General features: G+C 43.8%; 1 protein-coding gene across 2 annotated transcripts; it reads right to left on the bottom strand.

Moving 5' to 3' along the window:
* Nucleotides 1-3848: 3848 nt before the first annotated feature.
* On the bottom strand, nt 3849-11438 carry CDK2AP2 (cyclin dependent kinase 2 associated protein 2). Of its 2 annotated transcripts, none has more exons than XM_044422742.1 (4): nt 10919-11438; nt 5546-5646; nt 5320-5452; nt 3849-4493 (listed from the first exon to the last, which is right to left on the bottom strand). In XM_044422742.1, exons 1-4 carry the CDS (start codon nt 11019-11021, stop codon nt 4426-4428), a joined length of 405 nt encoding a protein of 134 aa, XP_044278677.1. In that variant the 5' UTR covers nt 11022-11438; the 3' UTR covers nt 3849-4425. The 2 variants fall into 2 exon arrangements, with proteins under 2 accessions (XP_044278677.1, XP_044278678.1); XM_044422743.1 differs by lacking the exon at nt 10919-11438 and adding an exon at nt 10717-10857.
* Between the last annotated feature and the right edge of the window lie 608 nt (nt 11439-12046).

Raw genomic sequence — 12046 nt, 5'->3', positions numbered from 1 at the left:
CGCGTCACCGCAGCAGAAAAGCGCGCTCAGCCGCAGTCTCGCAATCCTTGCAAGGCGGGGGGGTGGGTGGGTGGGAGAGCGTGACTGGGAGGAGATCGCGCACGACACGGAAACGCGGTTTGTGTAAAGGAGTGCAGCGGTGGGGGCACGGAGGGAGCGCGGTGGGGGTGATGCGCTGTGCCAGGTGGAGAGGAAATCGGGGCAAGCGCGGGGCACGGCTGCGGCTTATTGGAAGCCGCTCGTCTTTGCCGTGGTTATGCTCCCCTGCTCTGTTGGGGTCGAATGGGCGAGGATGGGTGGGGGGGACGCGATGCGCGTTTATTCTTCTACCCCCCCCCCCACAAGATGCGCGCGTACTCGCAAAAAGACGTTGCGGCACAAAAGCTTTCCGGGTTTGCAATTCAGGGAGATGGTTGGGATCGGTAAGAGAGCGACGTGCACGCGCAGAGGTGGAAAGGATTGTGGCCGGCAGGACCCCGCCCCTCTGGGATGTCTACCCCCTCGTTCGGATTCCTCACCGGCGGGAGCGGGAGGCCTCCCACCGGCCCGGCCCGGCCCTTTTTAGCACGGGTTTAGTTGCCATAGAAACTGCGACCCAGAGCTGGCAAAGTCGCTGCTCTTCCGTGCTCGCGCTCGCTCGCTCTCTTCCCCGCCCCTCCCGTGACATCACAGTTCATTACCAGGGAAACGCCGATGACGTCAAGTGCCAGTGACATCAATAACCGAAAAGGGATGGGGGAGCCGTCGGGGGCCTAAGGAAATCAAGAGAAGAAAATTGTGTACAAGTCCCCAAAAAGCAAAACCCAGGTCAGGAATGTTTTCACAAGAGGCCTTATCCAAACAATCAAACTCAAATTGATCGCCAGCAAACTGCCCCAGCTGCCTTATGCAGCCCACTGTAACCTCTTTAATTCCTCTAATTAGGCATCATCCCTTTCTGCCCCTATTAGAATCTCAGTATCTTTTCATCCTACGGAATGCAGGGAAGACTCTACTGGTACGGAATTAGATTAACACAAATCTTGAACTATTGTGTGTAGCATTGATCTGTAGAGGAGGTTCTTTTAACAGATGAGTGTTTGGGCAAAACAAATTTTCCATATATAAAGTATTCTCATTCAAAAAGGCAAATTTAATCCATTTGCTCCTCAAATTAGCCAGTATGTTAAATGAGCAAGCAGTAGGTTGAAGTGGTCCATGTCCAACAAGATTCATCTCTGAATCACTATGCAGGGGACAGGCAACAATGTAAGCACATGGAGCATACCTGAGTATGCAGAAGGGCACTTTATCTAGCAGTGGGCCTAATAAGTACATGAATGTTTCTAAAACAAGGTGGAAAATGTGCAACCCCACCAGATGTTGTTATTGCAATTTCCAGCACACACACACACACAGTCACACACAGCTTTCAAATCATAAAAGAATTTAGCTTTAGTTAACACTCCCAGGATGCACCTTTTCAGGACAGGAAGCAGGAAATGGTCACTGATACTATAAATGGACAATTTCTTGGAGGAAAAAAACATTTCAAAGGTGGTATTTAAGAGCTTGCTTACTGCTGTGCAGTCCAGTGAAAACTATTAACCTGAATTCTCAGACCCCAGTCTTACATACCTTTACCTAAGAGAAAGCCTAATTGATCTGAGCAGAGCTTACTTCCAAAGTAGGGCCATATGCCAGTCAACTGAATGGGTTTCAAAAACAACTTTTTTTGTAGAATAGTTGTCATGAGTCTGATACAGTGCTAATAAACTTTCTGACCAAATGCCTAGCCCTGTCTATATTTCCAAGAGGTAGAAAGCCTTTAGCAAAAACAAGAACATTTTTAGAAGCAGCTTAGATCTATTGTTTCCTGATCAGTCTTTCCATGATGGCAGACTAGGCATTCCTCAGGAACAGAGGACATTCTTATCTCAAATTCAGGCACACTGTAAATGAATTATCAACTAGCAGACGTTAAGAGCTACACGATCCAACAGCAATCGTTCATTTCCAAAGGGTGCAGTCCTGTGATCCCTGGAGAATGTCTTTAATAGGATTTTTCAGATTTCTCTTCCGACACTGTACACACAATTACAGCTTCAGGAGGGGAACATTGTGACTCCCTCCCCCTTACAGGCACTGCAGAAAGCTCCATGAGTGTCTGCTTTCCAAGGTCACAAAGTGGCCTCAGGAGATGTTGCAGAGATCAAAAAGGGGATGCTCCAGTGGGTGGGGAGGGAAAAGGCCCAGCAATGAAACTCTCCATGGTGTCTCTCACCCCAGCAGCATGTTTCCTCTAGGTGGGATCAAATGCCTGCTTAGGGGGAAAAATGAAAAGCTGACCTGAGGGGCAAAAATTGCCTCCATTGTTGCTCCTGCCCTGCTGCCGAGAGCCTGGCAGAGCACAGGATATTTAGAAGCCTCTGAGATCAAAAGTTTCTATTTAATGGGTATGAACCCAATAGGGTTCTGCCCTAATTTCACATTTGCCTTCCAATGTTAATGTGAACAAAGTACTGACAGACCAGAAGTGCTTAATGCACCCCTCACACATAGACTAGTCCCTACAACAGATTACATCCTTTCGTCATAAAACTGTAAGGGGCCAAGACCATCAGGTCCTACCCCCTGCTGATGCATTCCACTCCACTCAGATGGCTGTCCACTTTCATCTTGAATGTCTCTAGTGCGGGAGAGCCCACAACCAATCCAGGCAACTGGTTCCACCTGTCATATTGCTTGGACAGTGAGGAAACTTTTCCTGATTATCTAGCCTGATCCTGGGTTGTTGCAACTTGAGTTGATTATTTCATGTCTTTCTTTTCCTCCAGCTAGGCTCAGTATCTTTAAACTTGCTGAAGGCTCAACTACAGCAACAAAAGATACAGCTGGGGATGAAAGGATTAAATTTTTCTCTATTTCTTCTTTTGGAAAGTGCTAGGAAGCCCAGGCTTAACTCACAATATCTGGATTTGTCCTAAGAGACAGCCTATTCCTATTCCTAAAGCCTCTCCTGGGCACAATAGCATGAAGCTATCATGAATAAAAGCAACCTGAATTTAAAATGGTAAATTTGTACTAAGATACTTAATAGTGCAAAACTTTACATGTTTATTCAGAAAGAAGTCCCACTGAGTTCAATAGAGCTTACTCTCAGATAACAGGTTATAACATTATAGCATAAAGCACATTTTCATTTGTTTTGAGACCATCTCTTTTAGGTTGAAGGTACAAACTTAATCCAAAACCCTATGTCCAATCTTCTAATAAAGCTTGGTATTTTACATCCAGAAGTAGCAAGAAGTAGAATTATGTAACAATAAAGCCCTGGAAACTCAACAGAAATGGAGGGGGTAAGTCTTTGGGACAACCACTACTCAGTTCTGTACAAAACAGCATTAAAGCACAATCCTAGGGGGATGTCAAGTAATCCTCCAAGCTCAGAGGGTTACAGGCAATGTTGCCTCTACACACTTCCTACTCTGCAAAACACTTAGATGGCTGATTTTAGACATCTAAGTGGAATGCTTTGAAGCAAGGAAGGAGAGTGAGGTGCTGCTAGGATATTTTATATCTTGGCAATGGTGGTCTCCAATCCCCACACCCCAGAATGCCCCCAAATGCTTCTCCAGGGTCACTCTTACAAACTTGGAGAAGGAGTTGGTACTGTTCTTTTTGTGCTAGCTATGAGGTGGCGCAGAGTGTCCAAGCACTGATCCCCAGCTACAAGGTCAAAGCAATTTTCCAGCATTGTAGCAGGGAATTTGAAAAATCTTACGGACTGCACTGTTCAAAATTTAGCCTGTTAACACAGATAACACTGCAAATTCCTGTCCCAGTAATAACAGCACAGGCAGATCATATATGAGTAGAAACATTTTATTACAAGTTTTCCAGTACAGGCTCAGTGACTGCTGGCTGAGGGTTTCTTTACAGCTGGCAGCAAAGGGCCTCATGCGGCTTTACTAAGGAAGCACATCTCGCAATATGGGCCCTCAGTAATGTCTTAGTGAGGAAGAAAATATTTCCTTCACCAGCACATAAAAAAAAACCCCTAGAAAACCACAGTGAAGAAGGGATCATCCAAATTCCAAACCTTTCCTTTTATTTATATAAAAAACTCCACACATTTTATAATGACATAGGATTTGCTACCACCCATTCTCATTGGTTGACCAAAAAGTGTGTGCAAGAAACTCTTTCTGCATGTACTCCCAGAGTGCCAATTGGTGGGAAGTTCTGTGATGCAACAGGAGAAGTTTCAGATTCTTAGTTGCCAATTGGTATAAAGGTCTTGGAAGGCGATTGCAGTTCTAGGCCTTGAGACACTGATTGCTGAACAGATTTGAAGGGGCAAGGTGGAAATCTCCAGATTCCAAAATTCTGATTTGCTAGAAATTTCCAGGGTCCTCCAGGGGCAGTGCCAGGAGGAAACGACTGTTACGTACGGGCATTTCGTTCTGTCTCTGCCAGACACTCTCTTACCAGCGCCCGGGCATGAATAATCCCTGTGAAGGAAAGACACAAGATTAAGACCTTCTGAACAATCAAAGCACTAATCCAGCAGCCCCTTGCTTGCCAGAGTTCACAAGTACAGCATTTCTCACTCATGATGTATGCTTACATATGTCACCACATGCCTTGCTAACAATGAATGCTATCTGTGTAAGAAAGAAATTGTTGCATGGAGGGACACAGACATTTTTATAGGGAAAAATGAAGATATCAGTGCATTTACATAAATCAGAAAGTCCAGATAGAAAAGTGCTTGCTGGCAGCAAGAAGGAAGGCAGAACCAAGGACAGTTATGCAACAAGGGTTATATCCATCAGGTATGGAGATTCTAATCCAGCAAGTTCTACCTGTTCCCAATGGGTTGCAGTTACCTGCACCAAAAACTGCAGTCAGGCAGGAACACAGGAAGTTTGGCTTTGAACTGCAAACAAACTTTCTGCTAGAGACCAAAGTGAAGTAAGAGAGAAAAAAACTGTAAGAAGTGTTGAGGATCTGCTATGGAAAGTCAAATGCAGAAGAAAAAAAAGGAGGGCCAGATAGGTTGACTTCATAAAGGAAGTCACAGCCTTGAATTTAGAACAGTTAACCAAGGATGTCATGGACAGAATGTCTGGAGGGCCTTCATTCATAGGGTTGCCATAAATCAGCGACAACATGATGGCACGTAAGAACAAAAACCAGTTATGATATTTAGACCAATATTTATAAATGGTTGGCTCTCATGAGAAACATTATACACAGTATTTTAAGCTTGCAATGTCTGATGCTTTAATTGTCCTAAGCCACTACCAGGATGAATTCACCTCCCAGATTTCCTACCTCGTTTCAGCCGCTCCATCGCACTCTTGCTGCCTGCATAGGTAGGTCGGATCTCCTTGCCCATCTCTTCAATGACAGAAAGCAAGTCTGTGTATGTGCTCTGCGAGCCTTGGGCACCTGGTGGCTTCATAGCCTGTTAAGATCAAGACAGAAAAAATGAAAGACACCCTTCTCTCATTCCTACCAGCTGGCAAGATCCATCCTCAGTTGCAGAGTAGAAACATACCTGTACGTAGCCCATCGATGGGGGCCCAAAATCGTTGAACAGAGGTCTGAAGGGGGCAGAAGCTCCAGGGACAGATCCAGATGGAGATGGGACACTCGTGGCTGAAAGTAACAGGAGAAGAGATGGAATTTTAACCAAGATTATCCAGGCCTCTCTGCTATACAAGACTCAGCACTCATGAAGCTCTTCTGAGGGGTACTGTATTTATTCATGTCTTTTCCTTTTTTCAGTGTATTCACACTGATTGCCAGTTGATGTAAAAACTGAAAGACTTTTGGAGGAGTACCGCAAAACTGTGAAAATCATTTGGTCCTCTTGATGTTTTAGCTTAAAGCATCAGCCTCTGCAAATGGTGAGATAGGATGGGAGTTGTAAGCTAAAACAAATTGTCCATGTCTGAACTACAGTTAGTGCTGGATTTATCTGGATTTGCCACAGAGAATTCAAAAGACATAATTACTACCTAATCCTCAAATGACCATATTTAGCTTTTTTCTGAACACATATGCAATATAAGTGGCATAAATCAAAACAACTAGAAAATTAAGTGTTATTTTTGTAGCAACATGTCTTACAAGTCTAAAGTAGAGGAAAGGTACTCAGTAACTTTTTCATCAAAAACAACACATTACTAGTTGGCCAGTCCTGGAAACCTGTTGCAGCTTTTATCATTAAGGGGTGGGCAACTCAGGAGCAAAATGAATCATTTTTGCCCCCTACCTGTCCAGCTGTGGAACAACTCAAAAATAAATGCAAAACCCTAAAAGTGTCAAAAGTAGCTTGCAACGTTTTTAGAGTTCTATAGGAATCCAAACACCATTTTCTTCCCCAATTTTTCTTAAATGGAATGGGAACAGGAGCCCATGGACTGCATGTTTCCCACCCCTCATTAAACTGTTAACTGTTTCCAGTTTTCAAAGTATTTCCATTTCAGGACAAGATGAACAGATCAACCATTTCTTCATGAAGTGAAAGAAGGAAAGAAGTTCCACACATGCCTTCTCTTTTCAGACAAATGACGCATCACAAATGACTACACAAGCACGCACAAACATGTGATCAAAGACTTTAAGATTTATTTCCAGTTCTGACCTAAACTGGTCAAAATGTGCTAATTTTACCATATAGCAAGAAGTTACTTAAAATAGTTTTTGCCTGGTTAGCATCAAATGCACAAGTTGAAAGGCACCAAATTTTCATAAATATAATCTAACAAAACTTCATTTACTGAATGCTGTTATTTTTGGCCATGTAGTTAACTATTGTCTGTTATGAGGTTAACTCCCTGGTCACAGATTATAGATGTTTTTTTTTCTGTTTAGCAATGAGCAGTAGTGTGTCTTTCCCCTATTTGTACTGGATGCATTTGATTCAAACTCAAGAGCAGCACCTTAACTCCTCAATCCACCCTTGTTTTAACTCTTGTTCACTGCTGTACTCAACTACTGTGCTCAGCACACATTAAATACAAGAGAAAGGATTTTTAAAAACCCTCAACACAGGGCTGGCTTACATATTTATTTGGCCAGTGATCCTGTTAGAGTAGGGGAAGCATTGACCACTGCTCTCTTTACCCCTTCATACAAAAGTTAACAACTGGGTTGAGGCAATACAGTAACCCACACCCAAGAACTGAGTATGGATTATTGTTGAATCACAAGATATCATAATGTCTGAACCTAGTTGTGCTAAGAGAGCTCATGGTTTGTTGTTAGGTTGTGAATTTTACATAGTTCAGCATGGCTTGTTACCTTGGCTCTGGACTCAGACAACACAATTACTTAAATTTCAACAACCACCCATGATTCAGTGACAACCCATATTCAACCCATGCTCATCCCCCAAGGGTGGTTTTCCTGTTGCCTTAATCCAGTCAGTGCATGAGGCTCCCCGATCATGTGTGCAGCTTCCATCTTGAACACCACTTCATGTATCAGGTTAAACATGTGATGGATGCAGTCACAGCATTGCTAAGGAAAGAGAACTATTATCTGGGTGAAGATGTAAATCCCGCAGGTATTAAAGCAGAAAGAGTACTGGCATCTAATTTATTATTTGTATTTAGGAAGTTTAAATAACTTTAGGTTCTAAGGACTGACACAAGAACTGGTACTGTTATGGTAAAAAGTTGGATATCTGTTTTTAACTTAGAGTTTAATACATTTGAGTGACTTTGTGGAAGTTTTCAAAATATTTGCATATACAGAGTTCTAGTAGAGGTCTCCACTCTTAAAATTTTGGAATGATTAATGTTGCTTCCACCAACACATAAGAGATGGCTGAGGCCAGTGAAAAGAAAATGGTAAACTTAGAATATTTTAAATGTTGTTTCTAAGGGTATTGCCCTACTGCTGCCACAGAGTTAAGTATATGGCCTACTTTCCATTCAAACACAAGGAAGTGAACGCATATTAGCAGCCATGAATGCAAGGCTTTTAAAAGTGTTTCCAGTTAATTCATTTGCGCACACACACGGTTTTAAAGAGCTACTTATATTATGTTTAGGTGTTAGATTTGAATTCAGTTCAAGAATTTCTAGTTTATTGGAATGGAACAGTTGCTTATGAACATCTGTGTTTTAATAACTTAGTTCCCTTTGTGAGGCTTGAAGAAAAAGCAGTCTTAACTTGCCTCTCACTTCAGTCTTTAGCACTCCTACTTGTCTCTCACTTTGGATCCTAGTATTATAGCCACGCAGTGTGATTTTACCTCAACTGGCATCCACTGAATGTTAGCAAGGCTGTTTAGAGTGAGAGCAAAATGAACAATAAAAATGTACTCAACATATGAGCATACCACTTCCCCTGTACTCTTGCAGCCTTGATCAGAGAAGCCTGTGGTTTTCTATTCACTTCCTGCAGCCCAATGTGCAAGATAAATGTTATTCTTTCCTCCTCCTTGCAGGAAGAGGATGGGTGGGGGGGGTGAAAAGAGCAGGCACTTCCACAAGATAGTAAGAACCTGCCATTGTTCTGCATTCATCTGAATCTAGCCATCATTCCTGGTTTACTGCTTCATCCTGAATTTTTCATTCTACTCATGAAAGCTCACCATCATTTTAATATTTCATGTTGATCTCAGAACTCAGTTATTAAGTGGCCTATAAATACTATTAATGAATTAAATACACATGTGCATATGTTAGCATCACAACATAAATCAAGTTGAGAACAATTAAAGCTTCTCAACACAGGACAAGTTTCTAAAAATAGAAAACCTAAAAACACTTGAGTCCTTAACTGGGAAAGTAAATTGGTGTAATTATACCACTACTTAAGAGTCTAAATACCTAGTCTGTAAAGCATCTGAAGTTAATTTATGGGGTGGGGGGTAAGGGAGAGAGAAAATAAGTAAATTACTTTGATTTGAGAAATCCTGAAAGGAACAGCAGCTACTTTATTAAAACGATTACTTCACTGAATCAGAGATTGGACCCATTAGAGATTGTTAACTAACTCTTTTTGTTTCTGGAAAGCCCAACCTACAATTTCTGCTCCATTTAGCTATGTGTTTTTCCTTGCACAACAGATTCACTTACAGCTATCACAAAGCACATCAAATAAAAATATACACAACATTACAGATGTTACCTTAATACTTATCCAAAGCTATTGTACAATAATGTAGCTTTCTGGAACTCTGACTTCTGAATTAGGGAATGCAATGGTTTCATACGATTAATGAGTGTCTGGTATTCTTGCTACCACTCTTGAGGTTTTAGGTAACCAGAGAAGCAGTACTTTGATCTCATGTATACAAATAACTTCTTGTCTGTCCTATGACAAATAATAATCACTTGCACACCAGGCAGGGAAACTTTTCTAAACTCAACATGCTAATAGTACTTTTCTTTCAAAGCTATCAGTTTTCTGCAAATGATAAACTCAGAATTGCACAGATAAATAAGCAAATAAAATTTTGTATGAGTTCTTGTATGTGAAGCTGTTTTACACTGAGTTAGAACTATTGGCCTAGTGCTCTCTACCCTGACCAGCAGCTGCGCACCATAGTCTCAGGCAGAGTTTCGCTAGTCTTACTCCTGGTCCTCCTTGCTGGAATTGCCAGAGATTTCGTACTAGAGATATCAGTGGCTGTCTGCATGCAAATATGTGCTTCAACACTGGGCTAGCATCCCATCCCCACCTGTCCATAAATTTATTTGCAAGGGTGTTTTATATAGCTATACACTAAGAAAGGAACCTAGATACCAGTCTTCTGTGACAAGACAGATGTGCACCAAACCTGATCTTCAAACATACAGTTTTGACCTTCAGTTCCCATCAGCTGCAGCCTGGAAGGCCAATGGTCAGGAATGCTGGGAACTGTAGTCCAAAACATCTAGAAGACACCATGTTGAGAAAACAGGTTTTTAGTGTGCCAAAAGGATGGGAGGTTCTCCATAGCTAGGTACTGGCATAGCAAGTAGCTCCAGACATCATCTCCTGTAAGCAAGCCAAAACACATACAAAGAACAGCATTACAAGTCAATGTACCTGGGAAAAAGTCCTTCCTGTTACCATATTTGGCAGTAAGACAAACCCTGAGCAAAGCCCAGCCAGACTCTTCCAGAATGAACAATGATTTTAAAAAGCTGATACAAGGAATCTAAGTCTAACAGTTGGCTCTAACCCTTTGAAGTACAAACAATTGCTGCTTATATCCATAATAATTTTTCCTCAAAGCACCTGTCCATTGCCAATTATGCCATTCGTTACTTTTCAGCAACACTTTTGACACTTGTTAATCCAGCAAAACATCACCTGGCATTTACAGTGCAATCTTATGGATATCTACTCAAAAGAACTCCCAGTGAGTTCAATGGGGCTCACTCTCAACTTATGTACTGAATGCAGCTGGGTTATAAATTTATACAGGCTATAAATGCACTTATCTATTCATTTTATATTCTACCCTCCCCTGCCTTTCCAATCCACTTGGCTGTCCTAGGCATTCAACTTTCATTGCTCCAGGAGGACTCCAGTAGTTTGGACTCCTGCTTTTAATACCAGCAGTTTCCAAACATAATAGAAATATTTTGAAAAGAGACTCCCACCTGCACTGACTGCATTAATTTGGACGTCAAATGATTATGTAAATTCAGTGTTTATTTTATTGTATATATTTTAGTTAACCCCCCTTCTTCTCTCCCATTGTGATGAGAAAACCTGTACCATCTGCATTTTCAAGCAGCTGTGGAAGGCCCAGGAAAAGCCTTGCCAAGGAAAGGTGGCGAGACGAGCGGAAGCGAGCCTCAAGCGCCGGCCATGACCCTGGAGACCCGCCGCGCCGCCTCCCGCCCGGCCACTCTGCCTCGCCGAGGGAAGGTGTGGGGACGAGGTGCGGAGAAAAGGGCAGTCTGCCGGAGGCTCTTACCGACCGGCGGGGCTCCGGGGGCGGGGCTGGCGCTGCTGCTACTGCTGCTGGTGCCGGCGGCTCCGGAGCTGGTGGGGGCAGGCGCGATAGGCTTGTAGGACATCCCCGACTCCGCGCTCTCTGGTGCTGGCTAGCCCGCGATTGGCGCGCTGCTCCGATTGGCGGGGAGGCTCCCACAAGCACACCCCTGGCTGGCAGGCTTCTTTTTCCTCCGCCGGCCCCGATTGGTAGGAGCCTCCTCAGCCCCGCCTCCAATTGGCTGCGTCTGTCTCCCCCTTCCTCTCGTCTCCTGCCTGCCCCGGCTTGGTTCCCCGGCAAGCGAGGGTTCTTCTTCCTCGCGCCCGAGGAGGCGCGCGCCTCACAGCCCAGTCCCTCGAGCGTGCGTGCCTGTCCGTCCTCTGCCCCGCTCTCCTTCTCCTCGCGCTCCCTGTTCGAGGGGACTGACCCTGGAGAGGGCGAGCGCGCGCGCGTCCAACCCCCGGCAACTCGTCTTCGCCTCGCGCTCAGCGCACAGCTGAGCCCCGCGAGCGGCCGCTGCCGATTACGCCTTCGTCCCGCGCCTACGTGTCGCGCTCCCTCCCCCTGTGACCTCACTGCGTAGCATTACACCCTTCTCGTCTGTCTCCATAGCGACGGGCGGGCCTGACTGTGGCCTACTCGTAGCCGTTCTCAGCCTGCTTTCCGCGTTGCTGGCTCCTTCTGGCCGTGCGTGATGGAGGTGTCTTGCCTGCTTACCTCAGCGCTTTGGGTCAGTCCACGACTTGGTCTCCTGAAGAGCTTGGAGGCCGCTAGTTTTCTGCGGGCCCTGTTTTCGTTTTGAGGGCAGTCAGCACATGGGCGGAAAGTTTGAATCTGACGCCTTAATGTGACTCATGAAGTTGTAATGTTTTCTGTGCCTGTAATTCTGCTTAAAATAGCTATGTTGGGTGGAATAGATATAAAATAATTTTCTTTTACTTCAGAAGCAATGTGATGTGTGAGAGGTGTTCAAAGCATTCATAGCGATATTTTAACTTAAGGAAACAGCGTTATACTGCAGCCATCACTATAACTTCACCGTTGCTGATTTGTTATTGTATTGTTTATGAAAAACAATCAAATGGAGGATAAAATAGTAAGTTTTACTGC

The sequence above is a fragment of the Varanus komodoensis genome, unplaced genomic scaffold (assembly GCF_004798865.1).
Source record: "Varanus komodoensis strain SLA01 unplaced genomic scaffold, ASM479886v1 scaffold134, whole genome shotgun sequence".
NCBI classification, from domain to species: Eukaryota; Metazoa; Chordata; class Lepidosauria; order Squamata; family Varanidae; genus Varanus; species Varanus komodoensis.
The sequence above is the reverse complement of the archived record's forward strand: the minus strand, read 5'-3'. Positions and strand labels throughout refer to the sequence as shown.